This window comes from Eupeodes corollae, chromosome 1 (genome assembly GCF_945859685.1).
Source record: "Eupeodes corollae chromosome 1, idEupCoro1.1, whole genome shotgun sequence".
NCBI classification, from domain to species: Eukaryota; Metazoa; Arthropoda; class Insecta; order Diptera; family Syrphidae; genus Eupeodes; species Eupeodes corollae.
The window spans coordinates 146997148-147020260 of NC_079147.1; the positions used below are offsets into that span (position 1 = coordinate 146997148).

The window sequence follows — 23113 nt, forward strand, 5'->3', positions numbered from 1 at the left end:
CCTCAAAAATAGTAGGTCCGTACAAGTACTGTTCCAATATGTACAAAATAGTTTCTAGTATTACTAATTTTTTTTCATATAGCATAATTTTAGTTAAAATACAAACCTACTCTCTATCTATTTCGGTTTACCTAACAGAGCTCTCGATATAATTTTTGATTCCGCTGAATTTACTTAACTTATAAACGTTTTTTTATCACGTTATCATCCCCCTTGATTGATGCATCCGTTTTAACAAAGATGAACGTACAAAAGCAGTGCATATTTGCATAATTGTATTCATATCCTTGGAATCATATCTTAGCAGGAAGAACTAATTAAAACATCATTTAAATCTAAATATTTATGTAATTAATTACTTAAAATAATTTCTGCGATATGTTTTGAATTTAATTTTAAAAAATATCAAGATACTCCAAATTCTTATGCAGGTATACTGGTTTTGTACTAAAAACTGAAAATATCTATTGATCTCGGGTGAATAGAATAGTAATTTATTCAAAACACTTACGGCATTGCATTCAATTTCACTTCGCATTTCCGTTGCTGATGCTGGCTGTGCATCAGTTGTTGCTGTTGTTGTATTCCCGGTTGTATTTGTTGTTGTTGTTGTGGCAGTAACTGTTGTTGCTGTTGAATAGTTTGATGATTGATAGAAGATGATGAATTCGTAAGGGTGGGCGAGAGAGATGACGTACTGTTCCACGCAGTACCATTTGTATCAAAGTTGTGTAATGATGTTGACATTACGCCGCCGCCACCACCGTTTCCGCCGCTCCCAACAATTCCACAGCCAGTACCGATACCACTGACGCCACCACCTATGGCGACATGCATCACTGGTGGACACTGGGATATTGATAACGACATTGCCGATTGTTGCGTTGGAAGATGTTGTAGTTGCTGCTGCTGTTGTTGTTGTTGGCGCAGAGTTGGATGCATCATCAGTGTTTCTGTACACAAATTGCTACTCGAACCAGGATGCAGTTTGACTGCATGACCAGCACCTGAGTTGACAATCGTAGCAGCAACTGCAGCCGCTGGACTCATGTGGCTTTGAAGCTGAGCTGCATTCAGTGATGTAGACATCAGATTGTTGTTGGACGAGTTGGTTAACAGCTGCTGTGTCTGACAAGCCGATGTGGATATCGCATGTGTCAGTGGTGCTAGAATATGCTGCTGTTGCCCGACTATAGCCGAACTGGCAGCCACTCCAACAGAACCTTGATTTGGCGACTTGGGCGAATGATTGGCTGTTATAAGGTTATGACTATTTAAAGCGTGTGAGGAAACATGAATGTGTTGATTCTGCAAAATAAAACAAACACAAAGATAAACATCAATCTTTGACAAAAACCGAAAACAAAGAAGCTATTTTTCTTACCACATTAGGTTGATGAGGAGGAATTGTCGGTGGTACAATATGGGGTTGGGATTGGCTTAGTTGCTGTTGTTGCAACAAAGCACTATTGACACTTATTCCACCAGCAATATAGCTGCCTCCGGTACCTGGTTGAGGTGCTGGACGTTTATTATGCCTAATAGGCGCGGTTGGGGGCATTTGATGGCCAGTCGATTGTAAAAACCATGGATCACCGGCCGAATTGGCTACAACCGATGGTTGGGAGAATCCACGATGATGACCAACAACTGATGTCTGACCGGCAGTGGATTGCAAATTAAGGGCTTGCGTTGCTGTTGCGTGACTGTTCATAATAACGCCAGATTTGGAACTTTCTTTAGCCTCTTCTTTTCCACAACTTGAATAAACTATTGTTTGTTCGCTGTTGTCTGTTCTTGCAGTGTCAGATGAGTTCAAGGATTTTCTTAATGGAAAATCCAAATTATGTAATGGATCAACCGCTGATGTTGTGCAGCGATCAATCAAGTGACGTTGCACCGTCGATTTAGGATCTACATCCGCATCTAAAATTAAAAAGATAAAAATGTTTTTTATTAAGAATTGTTATAAATATAAATCAAAGATTAGTTAAAAGGTACATTTTTGCTACTGTCAGCTAAGAATTTTTTAAACTCTTGAAATGTTCGAAATAAAATATAAGGATTATTTTATAGTTGGCACAAATTTAATAAAAGAGCACAAAACATTTTTTTTTTGTAAAGTTTAACAGCGAATGAGACTAAAAAATGTCCGTGTAAAAGTTTTAAGAGGTTCGTTAGTTTTCGATCTTTTTACTTTGTACTACTAAGTTGGAACAGAAAGTAACACCTAAATACAATAATCTAATGGACTTATGATGCGTTTTTTAATAAAAGTTATCGTCTGGAATTTTGAAGGGTAAAGGGAAAGAATACTTTTATTATACCCAAATGTAAAATTATTAATATCAGTCTGTAAAAGTATACGATCATGGGTGAACTTTATTTTCTTTGAAAATCTTCATGTTATCAGCAAAAATTAGAATTTCTTTGAGCGCAAACATGAAGTTACGTTAATAAACAAGATGAACAGGAAAGGGCTAAGATGGCTTCACTGTTGAACACTAGAGTGACAATAAAAAGTTATTCAAGACAATTCTTAATTTTACTTGGTAAGGTTAGAAGTGTTCCAAGCTAGAAAAACGGGTTAGCATATTATAATCTTAAGTTTGAATAAAAGATTCCATGGCTTAGTTGGTGAAAAGCTTTAGAAAAATCAGTGTTAAAAGTCAACTTCAAACCCTTGTTCTTAAGCGTTTGAACATTTTTTTGAGAAAGTGTTCTTTTTATTAAAAAATGACGCTCTCACTAACAGTAATGGAATGCAAAAAAGTTTTTCAATGTGCCTGCTGTTTGTAATGTCCGCCTTGTCATTTTTATTGAATATTAGTGTAAGACATAACTTCTTTCATATATCGGTAACTTTCTCTGTTTTTAGGAAAAGTTTGAATATGGACGTAAAGGGTTCAACTAAAGCAATTTTTATACTATCGGAGGAATACCATCGGGGTTGTCTGAGTTGTCATCATTTAAAGATGATCAAGGACCGTCCTCAGTGACTACATCTAATTTGCGAAAGTGCAAATTATGAAAATATATTTCATCAACTAGTTCTGGGCTATTTAAAATTGACTTCGGGAATTGGTCGCGAAAGCGTTTCAAATATCAACAGTTTAACCTAAACAAATGTTCCTGAAAGTGAACTTAATTGGAAAGCTATCACATTTTTTTTTCATTTATTTGACAAGTTTCCAAAATTTTTAAAGAGATGCCTATATGGCTATAACAAAGTGTTTTCTAATAGGGTAGGGTTTATTTTGACAGCACATATTGTTTACTTTCTTTTCGGTCAAAATATTTTCTTCTATGAGGTACATGGTCATCCTTCCAAGTCGACTATTCAACATTTGGTGACCGAATTCGAGTCCACCGGCCAACAATCTTTAATCAAAGAAACCCTAGATCTGCTGCTAGGCAGACAATTTCGTGTCCCTCATAAGAACTTAGCCTGTCACACATAACAAAACGGCGAGTTTTGTGTCGTGATTTGGGCCTGCACATATACAAAATCCAACTGACCCAGGGGCTGAAACCAAACGGTAATACGCAGCATCGTGAATTCGCTAATTGGAATTTGAAGCAGTTGGAAGTTGATCCCAACTATTGTTCGATTAGGCCAATTTTTGGGTGAATAGGTACGTGAGTACCTATTGATTTGATAATCAATTCACGCGAGATTCACGAAGTGCATTCAAGTAAACTTAGTGTTTGATGTGGATTTTGAGCTGAAGGGAAAAGTGATGCTGGCAAGGTTATCACCGTCAACTGCGATCGCTATATGTAGGTAATCAAAAATTTCTTGTGGCCTAAGACAACAAGATGGCGCTACGTGCCACACAGCTCCAGACAAAAGCATGGTTGGTTATTTCATGCCGAGGCGACAACGTGAATTATCCAACCAATATCGTGTGATTTGACCATTTTAGACTTGAGGGGCTTTCTAAGTCGCAAGTCTATGGGTATAAACCGCAAACCACCACGCCCTTCAAAAACAATATAATCCATGCCATCGGTCAACTTTTCCCTGATTTATGCGTTAAAGTCATAGAGAACTGAGTTTTTCAATGCGCGCTACCCTATCAATTACATTATTTTACACACAATGTTATTGAGACGGCTCTCAAATAAAACGTTATTAATGTCTTATGTACAACTATTCAGAAAAGTTAGTTGGATGTGTCTCAAGTTTATCATTAAAATAAATGACAATTTCAAATCCAAACTGAAGCATATACGGCTCAAGTTATGTAAATACTTAACTTTGTAAATTACTTCGATAAAGAAATCAATTTTTTTTATTTAACTGATCATTTAACTATTAGGAGCGACGAATTATTATTTCACTTTTACTATACTCGAAAGTTTTAAAACTAAAAACAAAACTCCATAACCGAACTCAGCAGGTCAATCATCTTTTCGGTTTCTAAACTGGCCCTGGGCACAACAAAAAAGTAAAAACGAGAAACAGGTAATTTAGGTTAGCATTCCTCTACGAAACTTCGCTTCGAAGATATTCAGTTTAATTTCATAAATTTAATATATTGACGACACAATTTATATCTGCTGTTGGAATAAATTAAAAAAATTAAACAATTTTATATAGATTGGAATGTATATTTATAGATTATGTATGCATATTCATTATGTAAAGCTAATTTGTCTTGAGTTTAATAGGCAGAATTCCGAATTTCTTCTTTTTTTTTAAGCAAAATGCATCTGAAATTTATATTTGCTCACTTGTGCAACCTGAAATATTGTATTTTTATTCTATATTTACATTTCGTGTATCTTAAATAAATCATTTCAAGTGCACACTCAAGAACGCGCCACAAAGCAACGTAAATATATGAACATTATGTACGTTAAGAGCAATTTGCATTTTATTTGTGCCCCCTTGTTGCTCGATTCAATTATTTTTATTTCATGATGTTCTGTTCCGAGTTTACGTTCAGTTCGTTCTTTTTACCAATAACATTTTCAGATACATGTATATGTATGACTACTTGATAGATAGTGCAGGGTCCCTCATTCCTCTGTTTTCGTGCATGTCGAGTTCTACTGGTCCGAAAACTCGAGAGGGTGTAGGCTTTGGACTGAGGCATTGAATTTAAAATAAATTACAAAAATACAAATAATTCTGTAAAAACAACAACTACGCATGAACCTGGTTTGTAAATTGATAAAAAAACACAAAGTAAATAAAGAAATTCACTGCCAAGGTCGACAACATTAAATGGAAAATATTTTGAACTTTGCTATTCGACAATCGACGCAATGTTCGGAATGAGATACACGTATCGTTATTTTTGTGTTAATGAAACTAAGTGCTTTATTTCTACCTACATACCAAGCTGGCACTTGTTTATTTTGTTTTTTGATATATTTTTTTGTTGATTTGATAAAAATGTGTGAAGTAAAAATAAAATATATATATATTTACAAACGAATGTACTATACTATATTTTTTGAGATTATTGTACGATTTGTATGTTCAATTTATATTTATGGATTTTCGTAATTGAGTGTTACTAAATTGAAAGAACAAGAAACAGGTTTGAAGGTCAATACTGATGTAAGAATCTTTTATGACATGACTCAAACTATTTTTATTTTTTGGAAAAGTTTTATTTTTATAGATAGTTTTTTCAAGTCAATAAAAAAAATTGAATTTTTAAAACTCTGTTTATTTATAGTAAAACTTAACATATTTTAAATTCATAAATATAAAAAGGAAAAAAATTCGTGGACATTAAAATAAAAACACGGATTAAAAAAAAATTAAATGCAAAGCTATTCTGGATTTAAAAATTATTTCAATATCTGGTAGCCCGGCCCTTAGCTTTAACTACAGTGTGATATCTGTTGGACATTGAGTTCGGCGGCATCTGTCAATTGAAATATTGTACCATCCTCCACAGTTCGGCTTTATTTTTTGTAAATGTTTCCCAACCACACATTTTTAATCTCCCCTAAAATGTTCCATGGGATTTAAGTCAGACGATTGGGTTGGCCACTCCAATACGCTGATTTGTTGGTTTTTAAAATACTTTTGAGCAGATTTGGATGTGTGCTTAGGATCGTTGTCACATTTGAGAGGCATGTTCTCGTCCGCATAAGGCAGTATCGTATCCTTCATGATATTCACCTTCATATTTTGTTCCATTTTACCCTCAATCAAATATATTGGTTCAATGCCATACCAAGAAAATTAACCCTAAAGTATAAAACTGCCGGCTGCTACTATTCTTGACCGTTTTCTGGATGTATTTGAGATTTAGTTCTTTCAAAAGAAGCCTTCTAACGGTTTGTCTGCCATCATATCCGAACAAATTTATCTTTGTTTCGTCCATCAACAAAACATTTCTCCACTTTGCTATTTTTGGCCCACTCCAGTCAAAATGATCGTGGGTGAATTTAAAACCAGTTGTTATATTTTGTGTAGTAGTACCCGTAGCATGATGGTTAGTGCGTTGGACTGTCATGCAAGAGGTCTTGGGTTCAATCCCTGCCTGTGCCACCATAATTTAAAAAAAAAAAATAATTTTCGCGGGTACTGCCTCTTGCGAGGAATTGACAATTCCTTCAAGAGTAATTCTTGTCATGAAAAAGTGCTTTCTCAAACTAGCCGTTCGGATTCGGCCTTAAATTGTAGGTCCCTTCCATTCCTGACAACAGTACTCGCACACAGGAATGGTTGAGAGTTGTAAGTCACTAGGCCCTGGTTCACAACGGACTGTTGCGCCACCCCATTTTTTTGTTATATTTTGTTCTAATTAGAAAGGTCACAGCAGATCACATATAAGATCGATAATAGGTGTCAAAACTGAAAGCACGCCACGCGGCTAGGCGTATTCTCAAATGACTTTTGCAGAAGCTGTATAGACGAGGAAGAGGAGAAAACAATTATTCACCTTCTCTGTACATGTCCTGCTCTAGCTCAAAAACAAAAGAATTACCTAGGAGAATTCTTCTTTAACGATCTAAATCATATTAGCATAATCTGCCTCTCAGGTTTCGGAAGGGACTCAAACTGGTTCCCTTGTGGTATCACAATGGGCCATTAAGCTGGCCTGAGTGTGCCCGATTCCATCATGGACAGCCACTTTAACCTAACCTAACCTAGAAAGGGAATCATTCAATATGGGAAGCTGTAGTTTGTTTTTTATTTCCCTTGAAGGCTTGTAACGATCTTTTTTTTTGAGGCGCAAATGATCTTTCAGTCTTCTCTTGAGGTTGTTTTGCTTGGTTTTCCCAGCTTTTTTTGCCTCTCAGCGGTCAAATTGCTTTTGCAACCAACTTGAGAGATCTGCTCATTCTCCTGGCTATTTCCCTCAAAGATTTTTTCCCACTTCGTAGAAAATCACAGCTTTGTCTTCTAGGGAGCAATGCTTAATATTACTTAAATAATTTAAATTTACTTCCAAAATTTGGAGAGAGTAAGATTATTGCACTTGATATTTCAAAAGCATTTGATAGGGTTGGCTTCAAGCTCTCTTATCGAAAAAGCGTGCTTTTGGTTTTCACGAATCCCTGCTTCATTGGATTAGTAATTACCTTTCAAATCGTTCAATACAAGTTGTATTGGATGGAATCAAGTCTGAAGCCCATAAAATAAATGCTGGTTTGCCCCAGGGCTCTGTTCTATCTCCAACACTTTTTCTCTTTTTTATTAATGGTCTCCTGTCTGCGACTTCTAATCCAATACATTGTTTCGCTGACGATAGTACTCTTAGTTTTCCTATTCGTTTTCAGACTCACATCCCTCTTTTTCGGATGTGGAATTGCAGCGACAAAATATAATAAGCTCATTAAATTCCGACCTAAACAGCATTAATAAATGGGGATTAAAAACCCGCTTCGAAAACCCAATGCTGTCTTGTATCGTTAAAGCGAGATATAAACCCCTTGCAATTATCCATGGATGATACTTGCATCGAGGAGACTGAACATCTCGATATTCTCGGTATGTGTATCACCAACCACCTCTTGTGGAACGATATATAGTTTTTAGGTTTCCTTAGGCGATGCAAGATATGTTTCACACCTTCTGATCTGGCTGTTATCTACAAGACTTATATACTTCCGAACCTTGAGTATAACTCCCATCTCTGGGACAACACTTCCGACAGCGGATTCAGGCTCATAGATTTTGCTGCGGGCGAAACGTCATGGTAGCCAGTACGCGTTTTCCACACCTTAACATCCACAAAGGAACTTGGACTTCTCCAGATCAATCTACCATCAATCAGATTGACCATATTGCGATCGACGCCAGAAACGCTTCTAGCATCATGGATGTCCGAACTTTCCGAGGAGCTTATATCAACTCAGACTGTTTCGACAACTCAGTGGCGAGCTCTGTCCGCGATTCCAACTTCTATATAGAAATAAAAACACAACGATTTTTAAAGTGGAAAATTAAACAAAAACCACTATCTTTCCGTTCGGTCGAAATCTATCCAGTCTCTAATCTTCTTTTACATTTATTATTGGCTCTAAATTCTCTTATACTCTATCTTACTATATAGAAAACATCGAATGCAGAGTTGCCAGACTCATGCAGTTCGATACACAGACCATTACCTCGTTGTAGCCAAGGTAGCACTTCGGATTTCCAGACCCAAGGCAAAACAGGGAGGTGCTGGGAGAAGGTACAACGTCGAACGGCTACAATCGCAGGAGATCGCCAAATCCTTTTCCGACCGAGTTACAAGTAATCTCTCTCGAAGTCCTCTGCCGCCAACACAATGTATCGAAAACCAGTGGCAACATTGCCAAGATGCAATCAGAGAAGCCGCCTCTGATGTGGTGGGTTTCAATCAGCCACCAACAAGAAACCCCTGGTTTGATAAGGAAAGTCGGCAGGCAAACGCAGCCAAACAACAGGCACGCAAAGCGGCGCTGCATAAAAGGACGAGAGCTGCTCATGAGCTCCATAAGCAGAAGAGGCGAGAGGAACACCGACTTCTCAGAAGGAAAAAGAGAGGGCACGAGAAGCGTGCGGTCAAAGATGTTGAGAGGTTTAAAAGCAGGAATGAAGTTCGTAAGTTTTATGAACAGGTGAAACGAAATTCACAGGTACATAAACCTAGAACCGAAGGCTGCAAAAACGAAAGTGGAAACATCATAGTGGAACCGCAGTCAATGCTGAGGATATGGAAGGACCACTTCTACAGACTGTATAACGGCGAGTACGAACCGAAAACCGCTGTCAGGCAGGATGATCTATTCAACATAGACGACGAAAGCCAACAATCCCGTCCTCCCGACTTAGACAAAGTAAAGTTTGCCATATCTAAGCTGAAGTCTAATAAAACCGCTGGAGCGGATAGCTTGAATGCCGAGCTCTTTAAAGCAGCTGGATCTAAGTTGGTTAGGAGCATGCACCAACTTATCTGTAAGATATGTTGACAGAAGAACTCAGCGTGATGTCAATGGAGCTTTTGTGAGTATTGAGGCACAGGCGGCAAAAATGGGTTTAACGGTTAATGAGGGCAAAACAAAGTACATGCTGTCGTCAAGAAAGGACAAACAACACCGACGTCTTGGTCAAAACGTCACCATCGACATACGTAACTTTGAGGTAGTCAAGGACTTCGTCTACCTAGGCTCCGCTCTAAACGCAGAAAACAACATCAGCGCTGAGATCAAGCGCAGAATAACTGCTGTTTCTTTGGGCTCCTGCTATACGGTGGAGAAGCATAGACTATGACAAAAGCGTATGAAAACACCTTGGGTCGGTTCGAGAGAAAAGTTCTTCGTGTGATCTACGGTCCCGTATGCATCGAAGGGGAGTGGAGGAGAAGATGGAACGACGAGCGCATGGAAACCAATGCTCCGGCCCGAAATGTCTTGGAACCCACTCACACAGGACAGCGCAGTAGAGGAAGACCGCGGATCTCACCCAACATGGAGCGCGAAACTGGAGACATCTAGCTAGGGACAGAGCTAGATGGAGAAGTTTGTTGGGTGAGGCTCTAGTTCACAAAAGACTGTAGCGCCACCTTAAGTAAGTAAGATTTCAATGATAGCTAAAACTGGCTCCTCCTATCGCGTTGGATTTTTTCATGGTATTTTTTAAATGTCCGTAATAAAGCTTAAGACAGTAGTTATGGCTTTTTGAAATAGTGATGAGACTATCAGCTAAGTCCCGATTTCAAGTTTTTCTTCGGTAGCTATTTAGACTTGCAAGGAACCAACCAAAAAATCAAACATTTGAATATGAATGCAAACTTATTACAGTCGATATTATGTGGGAGAATTTCAAATTTTGTATAGTTTTGAAATTTAGTTGTGGATAAAACACAGGGCAGAGGGTATTCCTTGGAACTTTGTTATACATAAAACGTTTTTTTTTATTTTCATTATATTGTGTTGCAATTTGGATCACGCTTCGATAACAGTATTTTTTACGAAAGAAATTCAGTTTACAGAGGCAAGATTCGTTGTACATAAAACATCCAAAACAAGTGCACAGACTACGTGTGCAGAATTAACAATTTGGCTTCAACACATAATGACAACCAACGATGAACGACGACGGAGACGCCAAGTTTAATCAGACGACGTAATCGTGGTGATATGCGGTCAAGTTTCAGAATGTTTTTTTTTTTTATTTAGCACTTTAATTTTATTGCTGTGCATACCAATGCACAATCGCTTTAAATTTATTTCGATATACCTACACTCTTACATGAAATGAGTAATCCGCTGGAAAAAAAAAGGTTTCATTATGACATGCATGCATTGGTCAGCTTGCTTTGATGATTAACAATTCAGGCGGATTTTGGCTGTGTACTGAGAATGCCTCATTAACTCTGAAAAAATCCAACCCATTTCGAAATTGTTTAAAATATGCTTGAGCGATACATGAATTTGACTACATTTACTTTTGTCTAGGAATTAGATGCACTCTAAGGTTTATCTACAAGGCTTTTCTATAGGGAAGGGTTGATGTTGACAAGTCGTGGTGGCCATATGATATTGGCAAGTTATAGCGTCGTGCAAATGATAAATGTTTATTAGCAACGACGTACGCGCTTTTTGTGGGGTACATAGCCGGCTTTCCAAGTCGACTATTCCAAGTTTGGTGGGCAATTTCCAGCCCATCGGATCAATAAACAATCAGACAACAGCCGCACGTCAACGAAATGAAGATTTGCTAAAAACAGTACCGCTATTTGTGAAAGTGTGTAGCAGAATCCAAAGCAGTCAATTCCGCGTAGCGTCGCTCACAAGAACTTGGCCTGTCGCTGACCCCAACATGGCGAATTTCGCGCCGTGATTTGGGCCTGCACTTATACAAATTTCAATTGACCTGGGGCTGAAAACAAACGACCATGTGCAGCGTCGCGAATTGGATCTTGGAACTGTTGGAAGTCCATCCAAATTTTGTTCGAAAAATAATTTGCTTTTCAATGAGGCCCAATTTTGGTACGTGAATTAACAAAATTGCCACTAAAACCAACTCACGCGAGATGCAGATTCGCGAGGTGCCAATACTTAAAATAAAGTTACTCTAAGTGTTTTAAGATAAGGTGCAGTATATCTTGATTCGAAACATCTTCAAATACTAGTCTCGACTTCAAACTTGTTTAACATTCAAAATATTAATATATTCATCTAATGATTTGAAGTTTTTTCCGAAAAAGAGTTCCTGGGTCTTCTGTAAAATCAGACATAACGCTATAAAGCGTTAAATATTTGCGTCCTGATCAAGGTTGTAAAGCGAACAGAATTTATTTATGTCAGATCTATGAGTAGTTTTTTTACCCTATATTAAAAGATAAAGGGTGATTTTTTTGAGGTTAGGATTTTCATGCATTAGTATTTGACGGGATTTCAGACATGGTGTCAAAGAGAAAGATGCTCAGTATGCTTTGACATTTCATCATGAATAGACTTACTAACGAGCAAAGCTTGCAAATCATTGAATTTTATTACCAAAATCAGTGTTCGGTTCGAAATGTGTTTCGCGCTTTACGTCCGATTTATGGTCTACATAATCGACCAAGTGAGCAAACAATTAATGCGATTGTGACCAAGTTTCGCACTCAGTTTACTTTATTGGACATTAAACCAACCACACGAATGCGTACAGTGCGTACAGAAGAGAATATTGCGTCTGTTTCTGAGAGTGTTGCTGAAGACCGTGAAATGTCGATTCGTCGCCGTTCGCAGCAATTGGGTTTGTGTTATTCGACCACATGGAAGATTTTACGCAAAGATCTTGGTGTAAAACCGTATAAAATACAGCTCGTGCAAGAACTGAAGCCGAACGATCTGCCACAACGTCGAATTTTCAGTGAATGGGCCCTAGAAAAGTTGGCAGAAAATCCGCTTTTTTATCGACAAATTTTGTTCAGCGATGAGGCTCATTTCTGGTTGAATGGCTACGTAAATAAGCAAAATTGCCGCATTTGGAGTGAAGAGCAACCAGAAGCCGTTCAAGAACTGCCCATGCATCCCGAAAAATGCACTGTTTGGTGTGGTTTGTACGCTGGTGGAGTCATTGGACCGTATTTTTTCAAAGATGCTGTTGGACGCAACGTTACGGTGAATGGCGATCGCTATCGTTCAATGCTAACAAACTTTTTGTTGCCAAAAATGGAAGAACTGAACTTGGTTGACATGTGGTTTCAACAAGATGGCGCTACATGCCACACAGCTCGCGATTCTATGGCCATTTTGAGGGAAAACTTCGGAGAACAATTCATCTCAAGGAATGGACCGGTAAGTTGGCCACCAAGATCATGCGATTTGACGCCTTTAGACTATTTTTTGTGGGGCTACGTCAAGTCTAAAGTCTATACAAATAAGCCAGCAACTATTCCAGCTTTGGAAGACAACATTTTCGAAGAAATTCGGGCTATTCCGAATTTAAATTCCGTTACCCAAAATTGGACTTTCCGAATGGACCACCTAAGACGCAGCCGCGGTCAACATTTAAATGAAATTATCTTCAAAAAATAAATGTCATGGACCAGTCTAACGTTTCAAATAAAGAATCGATGAGATTTTGCAAATTTTATGCGTTTTTTTTTTTTAAAGTTCTCAAGCTCTTAAAAAATCACCGTTTAGTTGACGATAAATACTTCTAGACGATGATTTGGAGCATCATGCTAAAAATTGCAAAAATAACGCGTCCATGCAATCGTAAAACGTTGTTATTATCAATTCGTAGTAAAATTGTGCGTAATCGAAAGATCGTACTAGTTTTTGATAGGGATGTAATCCTTGTCAAAACAAATCTTGGTGACACGTTTTTGGAGATTTTTATCAGGACAACACATTACCTTAATTATATAATCTGCACTTGCCTTTAGGTTGTTCAAAAATATTAATAGAAGACCGGTTTCCATGTGGATGGCATAATTTAGCGTGTTCCTTCCTTGGTAGTCTAAAAATTCTTTACAAGCTTTTCAAGTTCTTACAATTTCTCGTATCCATATAATTCATTGCTATAGCAAAGGCAACTATTTATTGTAGCATTAAATACTTTATATTTTAAAGCTGGATCAACGGAATTGTTATACAAGAAAGTCAGACCACATGCGGTTTTAAGCCACTATCGCCGGCCGCTATCATTTTTTCTTTAACATGTGTATGTACGTTTAAGTTATGCTTTAACATATAAGCACGGTATTTAAATGCGTCAACTACTTCAATAGCATCGTTCCCGAGAGTCCAGTTACGACTATAACCGATTGACCTATTACGTAATTGCAGACAAGATAACTAAATCGTCTGCTTTAAGGAGAATTTTGACACTTTCATTACCTATACGATTACTTACTCCCCCTGTGATGTGATTTTCGACATCTTTTATAAAGAAAGGACTTAAAACACAACCTTGAGGTACTCTGGTTTGGCATTTAAAGTTTCTCGGTTTTTTTGGACCGATATGAACAAGTATCTTGTGGAACCTTATGAATATGGTTGGTAAGCCGATTACTGCCAGCTTGTATATTACGAAGTTCCTGTTTATAGTATCAAACGCAGCCTTCAAGTCAATGAAAAAAGCATATAGATATTTATTTGAGTCGATATAAGATACACATAGTCCAAAAGGTCTCCGTAAGGGAGATAATTTTGTTTTATAACTGCAGAACATATAGTAATGTCCGATAATAAAACTAAAGTGACGAAAGCACATGTTCTCCTCTCACTTTTAAACAACATTAAAAGAATTTATATATACAAACAATACCGTTATGAATCTTATACTGTAAAACGCCCATATTCGACGGACCAAATTTTTACATGACCAACAATTACGGCAAAAAATACTGCAATGTCCCAAAGGCAGTAAAAATTTTTGGTCATTTGTAAAAAATATGAGGAATTCTTCCTCTTCCTCGGTTCCTACGCTCGTTGTGAATGACACTCCATTTGTTAGCTCTTTAGAGAAAGCAAATCTCTTTGCTAGGCAGTTCGCCGCCAATTCAACTCTGCCAGTGAGTGTTATGACTCCGCCTGTACTTGAGCGAGTTAATGAATCTATGGACCAAATCTTTTTTCGCACTCGTACTGTAGCGAGAGTCCTAAAAGATCTTAACATACACAAATCTGCTGGTCCGGATGGTATCCCCGCTATTGTTCTGAAGAGGTGTTCTTCATCGCTGGCAAAACCACTGCGTAAGCTTTTTCATCTGTCCTACTCCTCAGGTCTCGTTCCGAGCGGATGGAAAACTGCATTTGTCCAGCCTATTCCCAAAAAAGGCGAATCTTCCTCACCGTCTAATTATCGACCGATTGCACTTACGTTCCTTCTTTCCAAGGTCATGGAAACGCTGATTAATTATCAGCTCAAGAAATATCTTGAAGAACGGAAGCTTCTTAATGACCGACAGTATGGCTTTCGTAGCAATTGGTCCACTGGTGATCTCATGGTTCATCTCACAGCGGAACAAATCTTTACATAGTTTTGGAGAAAGTAAGATTATTGCACTAGATATTTCAAAAGCATTTGATAGGGTTTGGCATCAGGCTCTCTTATCGAAAATGCGTGCTTTTGGTTTGCATGAATCCCTCCTTCATTGGATTAGTAATTACCTTTCGAATCGTTCAATACAAGTTGTATTGGATGGATTCAAGTCTGAAAACCACAAAATAAATGCTGGTGTGCCCCAGGGCTCTGTTCTATCTCCAACACTCTTTCTCATTTTTATCAATGATCTGCTGTCTGCAACATCTAATCCAATACATTGTTTCGCTGACGAGAGTACTCTTAGCTTTTCATATTCGTTTTCAGATTCACACCCCTCTTCTTCGGATGTGGAACTGCAACGACAAAATATGATAAGCTCATTAAATTCCGACCTAAACAGCATTGTACAATGGGGAATAAGAAACCGCGTGGAATTTAATACTTCGAAAACGCAATGCTGTCTTGTATCGTTAAAGCGAAATATACCCCCCCTGACCATTATCCATAAATGGAACTTGCATCGAGGAAACTGAACATCTGGATATTCTTGGTATGTGTATCACCAACCACCTTTTGTGGAACGATCACATACGCGATGTCGCCAAAAATGCTGCAAGATATTTGGGTTTTCTAAGGCGATGCAAGAAGTTTTTCTCCCCCTCTGATCTGGCTGTTATTTAAAAGTCTTATATACGTCCAAAGCTTGAGTATAACTCCCATATCTGGGCTGGTGCTCCTGCAACTTACTTAAGCCTCTTGGATAGTATTGAACGTAGAGCATTTAGATTGATTGGTGATATTACCATCATAAGATCATTTACGTCACTTGAACATCGTCGAAATGTTTCTTGTCTCACCCTGTTTTACCGTTATTTTAATGGTTTATGCTCTAGAGAAATAGCCAGCTGCATTCCTCCCCTCAAACAGTTCAACCGTAATACTCGCGCTTCTAGGAATGCTCATCAATATACCCTCGAGCCCATCTTCGGTCGTACTGTCAAGTACAGAGATTCGTTCTTTAGCCGTACTATGCGAATGTGGAATGCCTTACCACACTCTGTCTTTCCCAGCTATTGCAATATTCAGGAATTCAAAACCAATGGCCACCGACATCTCCTTTCAACCCCTCTCTCCCTTTCCTAGTGCTCACACTGTGTCTACATAATAAGGGTAATATATCCCCTTGAGTGTGCGCTTATTATAACAAAAAAAAAAAAAAAAAAAAAGTTTCCGTATAAATCTTATTATCATGTTATAATTGGCGTTAAAAGGTTCTTGATCAGTTTTTTTGTTTTTTGGTAAGTTTTTGTATTCTAAATAATATTTCAGCTAAAAAACTTCCTTTTCACTCAAGGAAATGAACATGGCAACTAAAAATAAACAAATGCCCATGGCCACCAAACCAATCATAATTGACTTGAGAAAAATGAGGGAACATCTTTGGGTGAAATTTATAAAATCCAATATGTAGTGGACAATTATACAAAAACGAAAATCATCGCAAACGTCCAAAAGATTGATCCTAGTACGGAGAGAAGATTATTGAGGAGTATAGCAGAGGATCCCAAGCAAAGTGACCCAGTTTTAGCAGAAAAGTTAAAAACTAGTGATGGAATTGAGAGAAATATTTTTGTTTCTTGGGCTTTGATGATCAGTTGGATGCGATTAATAATAAAATAAAACTAATCCATCTTGGTTTTACCCTACGTTTCGCCAGTTGTTTTTCAGCTTCTTCAGGGGATTTATGTCTCACCCCAAACAATTAGAAACCTTTTAATCAGAAATGGTTTTAATGGTAGAGTGTACCGGAAGAAGTAATTCATTCGAAAGGCTAATACCAAAGCTTAACTGTAGTAAGCAGTTTCACACCTAGGGAAAGAAAATAAGTTTTGGGACCAGGTTATATTTACTTACGAAAGTAAATTCAACATCTTTGGTTCAGATGGATGACGTATGGAGTGGAGAAAGCATAACACTCCATTGAACCTAAAAAAATTGATATCTACTGTTAGGCACGGCGGCAATGTAATGGTGTGGGTATGTATGGCATCTTCCGGCGTTGGAATTTTTAAACCTCGTTTTCATAGATAATACAATGGATAAATTGGGTACTTGAATATTCTTAAGCAAAACCTACATTCAAGTGCCCAAAATTGGGTTTTGGCAGTAACTTTTCTTTTCAACATGACAATGATCCTAAACATACGAGCAAGGTGGGTAAAAGAATGGTTGCTGTCCAATGTCAAGTGAAACACCCCGCTCCGTCTCCAGATTCTATTGAGCACCTATGGGATCACCTAGAAAAAAAGATTCGTCAGCATACAACCGTCAACAAGAATGAAATCAAAACGATCCTACCGACAAGCTTGTCTATTCGATGAGAAACATATTGGAAGAAGTTATCAACATCAAAGAAGGCCCTACTAAATATTAAGCTTCTTTTTTCCTTAAGTGAAGTGATTTTTGTTAAGTTGATTTTCAACAAATAGTAATCAAAAAATGACTGTACGTTGACTTATTTGTTCCTTATTTTATCTTTCTGTGCTGTGGATTTTTGTTATTTAAGTTTAAAAAAAATGCTATGTATTTTGTTGAAAAATTATTCGTTAATATAAATTCTTTCATTCCTGATACTTTACAAAAAGTTTTGATACCTTAAATTCGATATTTTAAGAAAAAATTCAAACATTCCAGCTGTACGGAGACTTTTTGGATCTCCAAAGTACCTTAAACAAAGATTTGTTCAATACTTAAAAAATTTGCATTTTGCAAAATTCTATTGTAATACCATTCCGATCAGGTTCTTTGTTGCATTTCATTTAAGAATTTAAAAAATAATGGAAATGAAAACAGTTTCACTCCACATTAATTAATCAAAGTAACACTCTTCCTTCATCACACTATTAAGCCCAAAGGCCTGAACTTGTAGGATTAGCAATCTTGGTGTTACATTACTTAATCAATTTTAGTTTTATTTTCTCTCAAAGCAATTTTGCATTTTAAACTAACATTTGATAAGATACAAAAAATAAGAAGCTTGAATTTAAATGAGAAAAGTCCAAACCACAAGTCCAGCGACCTGCAGACCTATAAGAGAGTCTTGAATATTTGTTTAAAGACATAAAGATAAATACACTGCCAATCACTAGGATGAGGCCACATATTTTTCAACCGATTTTCGTTCTTTATACCTGCTGGAAATTTCGTACCAATAAAAATTTACTACATTTGAGTAGATAGATATTTTCTTTAAAAAAAGTAATAAAATTAAGGGGTTAAACAGAAAAAACAGTTGGAATTTCCCTACATTAATTAAAGAGCTACTTAAAAACAGTATGAAAAAGTGCGTCACTTGGATGAGGCCACATGAAAAATCTTATAAAATATCAAAAAAATGAAAGAAATGTTTACAGTTTTTGGTTTTCAAACATTTATTTATTAAGTTTTTCTCAATTAATAATGAGTATGCCCCCCATTTTTCGATATGACCTCTATTAGACGGTTTGGAATGGAATAATAAAGTTTTTTTTAAATAGTCAAGTGAAATCTCGTCCCAGGCATCACGGATAGCTTCAATTAAGGAGTCCTTGTCTTCAAATTGTCTATCGCCTTCATAAACTTTTCGAGATAGCCATGCCCATACGTTTTCGATTATGTTCAAGTCCGGTGAATAGGGTGGCCATGGCAAAAGCTCTACGTTTTCTGATAAAATCTAGCTTTTGACAACCCTGGAAGTGTGGATGGGGGCATTGTCTTGTTGGAAAATCCAAGGCAGAGGTCCAAAAATATTTTTCATCTTCGGAAATGAGCGTTCCAACAAGTATTTGTAGCTGTTTCCGTTCATTGTTAGAGAAAGAAACTCCAATTTGATTTTGCCATAGTAGGTGATAGCTCCCCACACCATAACACCTGATGTATGGCTGTGATGTCTTCCCAAAATTAGTTCCTCTTTTCTTAAATCATGGAAATAAAAGTTGTAACCATCGGGGCCGTCAAGGCTAAACTTTTTTTTCATCCGAAAAGACGACGCGTTTCCATTGACTGCTTCAAGAGACATGTTCTGTTGCAAAGTTCATTCGCAGCTCCTTGTGTACTTGCTTTAGAACAGGTTTCTTTTTGAGTTTTCTTCTCTGGATAGTACCATCTTTTCTTATTATCTTTCGGACTGTCGAAATACTGGCTGATACTCCGCTTTTGGACCTTATTTTAGTAGCTGATTGAGTAGAATTTGAAGCAATACGTAAAATTAACCGCTTTTCTCGGGATGTTGTTGCTTGGGCTGTGCGTCCTTTTTGGTTTTTTCCATAGTTTTGAGGATCAGCAAGATAGTTGTTTACAACTGTCTTACTTCTGTTCAGCTTCCTTGCTATTTCTCGGCTTGAAAGTCCCATTTCATTGAAAGCATCGATTTGTCCTCTTTCTGCTACTGTCAACGTCTTTCCGGAACCCATTTGTAGTTGAAATTTAATAAAAATAGTTATTTGTAAAACGTTCTTAAATATTGTAGCCCAAATTAAAAAAAAAAATTGCTGATCTGAACTTTTACAACGAAATATTCGCAATGGCCTCATCCTAGTGACTCACTTTTTTATATCCTTTTTAGGTAGCTCATTAATTAATGTAGGGAAATTCCAACGGTCTTTTCTAATTAACGCGATAATTGTATCACTTTGTTTTAAGAAAATATATACCTACTCTCATGTAGTAAAATTTTCCGGGTTAAACAAATTCCAACAAGTATCGGACCGAAAATCGGTTGAAAAATATGTGGCCTCATCCTAGTGATTGGCAGTGTATGTATAAGTAGATGTTGCTCTATGCTCGCTTGAGTTTTTCTTAAATTTATTGCCTATATCGTTAATGTTAAGACGAGCATTAGCAATTGTAAGTTGAAAGTTGCAAAGTCACTTTCTCTGTCTGTTTTCGTTTGGTAAGAGGGCATCATCATCAGACGAACAGACGAAAATATGCATCGGTCATAAGTAAGTTGGTTAAATATTTATACATATAATATATGTATATCATAGGACTGGTTGGTTATATATATAAATATACAGTGCCGGTAAAAAAAATAGCACCAATAGTCAAAGTTTTATTTCAAGCGTAAAAAAAAATTACAGCTCAATATTTATGGCCTTTACCGTAATATATTATTGCTTGAAGTGTTATCTCTCTCTCTTGTGCAACTCTGTCTTTAAAATGATAACGGTTCTTTTTTCATGCGGCCATTTTGGCGAAAAATTAGTTTTTTTGTCGGTAAAAAAAATAGCACTGATTGGAGTTTCCGCAAGAAAAATACTTTTTTCATTATTATTTTTCAAGGTAAGGCTATTAAATATCAAATTTTGATTAACTTATTGATTTCTGGCCATTTCAAAATCAAAATTTAGTTAAAAAAAAAAACAAAAATGGGTCGCGGAAAACACTGCACGGACGAGAAACGAGTTTTTATCCAAAAACTTATTGCGGAAGGTAAATCCTACAGTGAAGTTCGGCGTTTAGTGGGGTGCTCCAACAAAATGATAAGGAACGCAATAATATATGCTCCCAAAAGTGAAACTCGTGGACGAAAACCTGCAATGACAACTAATGCCATCAGACGCCTTGTTCGAGAAAGCCATAAAAATCCCTTCAAGCCTGCAACTGAGCTCAAAAAGGAATTAAATATAACAGCATGCGTGGAAACTGTTCGACTTAGATTGAGGGAAAACAATTTAAAGGCATGCAGTCCACGAAAAGTCCCTCTTTTGACTGCAAAACATGCGAAAAATCGTTTAAATTTTGCTAAAAAGCATTTAAATTGGCCAACTGAGAAATGGCGCAATATTTTATGGTCGGACGAGAGTAAAATCGTGATGTTTGGAGGCAAGGGGTCTCGTTCCTATGTGAGAAGACCCCCGAAAGCGGAATATAACCCCAAATTCACAACCAAAGTTGTAAAGCATGGAGGAGCAAGCATAATGGTATGGGCATCTTTTTCATACAATGGAGTTGGGCCCATACATTGGATAAAGACAGTTATGGATCAACATGTTTATGTTGACATTCTCCAAAATGTTATGCTCCCTTATGCAGAGGAGGAAATGCCGCTTTTGTGGGTCTTCCAACAGGATAACGACCCCAAACATACCAGCAGAAAGGCACAAAAATGGTTTGCGGACAACTTCATTAATGTAATGGAATGGCCAGCGCAATCGCCTGACCTTAACCCCATTGAAAATTTATGGACTGACGTGAAGAAATCTGTCTCCCAAATTAAACCAACGAGCAATCAGTCACTCTGGGATGCAGTTAAGATGTCTTGGGAGAGTATTTCACTCCAAAGGTGCCAAGGTTTGATCAATTCCATGACCAGGCGATGTGAAGCCGTTATAGCCAACAAAGGCTACTCAACTAAATATTAGTGAAATGTAAACTTGTTTAAGACTAATAATTTTTTATAAAAAAAAAGAATTTGTATTATGTTTTTTGGGTTTTTTTAGGTTTAATTTGTATAACAAGCAGTGGTGCTATTTTTTTTACCGATTATTTTTGTATATTTGTTAGAAAAAATGAACTCTATTGTCTTAATTTGTTAAATAAAAAAATGATTTATTTTTGTAATATGGTGTTTTTTCTTTATTTCATTCTATGACACATTCAAGATGTTTCTTTATTTATTAGAATTAACTTTATTTTTCAAAGAGATTTTTTGATTCGCAATGGTGCTATTATTTTTACCGCAGCTGTATATGTATTTTGTCTGTTTTTTTAAATGTACAAATATTTTTGTTTTATTTATAAAATTTCTATTTGAATAAATTGCAAATAAATATATACAAGTGGCACGTTTTATTAACTCGAAAATGTCGCTTGTCACATAGCATATGACTTGACTTGACTATGGCAATAGTAATACTTTCGTTAACTGTCTTTTCTTTTATTTATTTGTGGTCAGCCAGCCCCCAGAGCTCAGCTGTAAGCAAAAACATGTATCAAAAAGGTTCAATAGCATATGAAAAATTGTATATTTGTTTTTGGTGTCTATCATCACGATCCCTGTTACATGAGTAGATACATAAATCGGTTGGATTTTGATTTGAGATTTCGATACAGTTCAATGACGAAGATTGTCAAAAAGATTGAATTTACATTATTGTAATGAAAGTGATTAGTGCTTTATTGTGCGATTGCGTTTGCGATTCCTCAATTTTTGGATCGGTATCCGTCGTGTTATCCGATTTAAATTTGATCCATAACTATAGATTTTTTTGTTATAATAAATGCACATTTAAGATGATTTTTGATATCTTTACTATGCGCCAAAACACAGTGTGTGCAGTAGGGAAGGAAGAGAGGGTTTGAAGAGAGGTATCCGGCTTTAAATTTTTTAATATTGCAATGACTGGGAAATACAAAATGTGGTAAAGAATTCCACATTCACGTAGTACGGCTTAAAAACGAATCTCTGTACTTGAGAGTACGATAAGCATTCCAATAGGCACCAGTATAACAGTTGAACTTCTTGAGAGGGAGAACGCAACTTGCTATTTCTCAAGAGCAAAAGAAGTTAATTGAACAGTAAACAAAAGGACGAGACAAGAAATTCAACGATGGTATACTCACCAATCAATTTTAATGCTCAGCGCTCTATACCAGGGTTGTTGTGGATGTACAAATTTTGACATTTTTGAGACTCACATCCGCGAATGTAGATGAGGATGCGGATTTTAGATTTTATTAAATAAAAACAATTTTAAGTCCGTAAATAAAGGAAAATGTTATTGATTATCTTTGCGTTTTATAATTAAATTTGAAAATGGGTGAGTTATATTTAATAAAAAGCAAGATTGCAGTCTTCTCAAACTGTAATCTGTTTCTTAATGAATCGCATATTAATCCAGCTCCACTAAATAGTTGTTAAATTTGTCTGCAATGATGTCACCTGTATGGCGATCCTCACACGTCTCGCATTTCAATACGATTGATGTTCGTTCAAAGTTTTCTGATACTCCGTGGCAACACTTGAGCGGGGATCTGTCCAAATATCAGAAGTAAAAGACATGTAGTCATATTTTTCAAGTAATTCTTTGACTTTAGCAGCAACTTTTCCGTACAGTTCATTGAAAATAAAATCAGTAAAAAAAATCTTCCTCTAAAATTATATTTGGGTGCTAGTTCTTGTATAAGAACGGCAAAATCCAA

The 23113-nt window shown here is 36.8% G+C and overlaps 1 protein-coding gene across 1 annotated transcript in view; it reads right to left on the reverse strand.

The window, feature by feature from the left end:
- The window catches only part of LOC129942366 (uncharacterized), a 67433-nt gene that overhangs the window by 13186 nt on the left and 31134 nt on the right, over window positions 1-23113 (reverse strand). Inside the window, exons 2-3 of the mRNA XM_056051263.1 lie at window positions 1385-1926; window positions 512-1308 (exon numbers count right to left, since the gene is read on the reverse strand). Of these exons, the coding sequence (XP_055907238.1) occupies window positions 512-1308; window positions 1385-1926 (1339 nt within the window). The remainder of the gene's footprint in view (window positions 1-511; window positions 1309-1384; window positions 1927-23113) is intronic.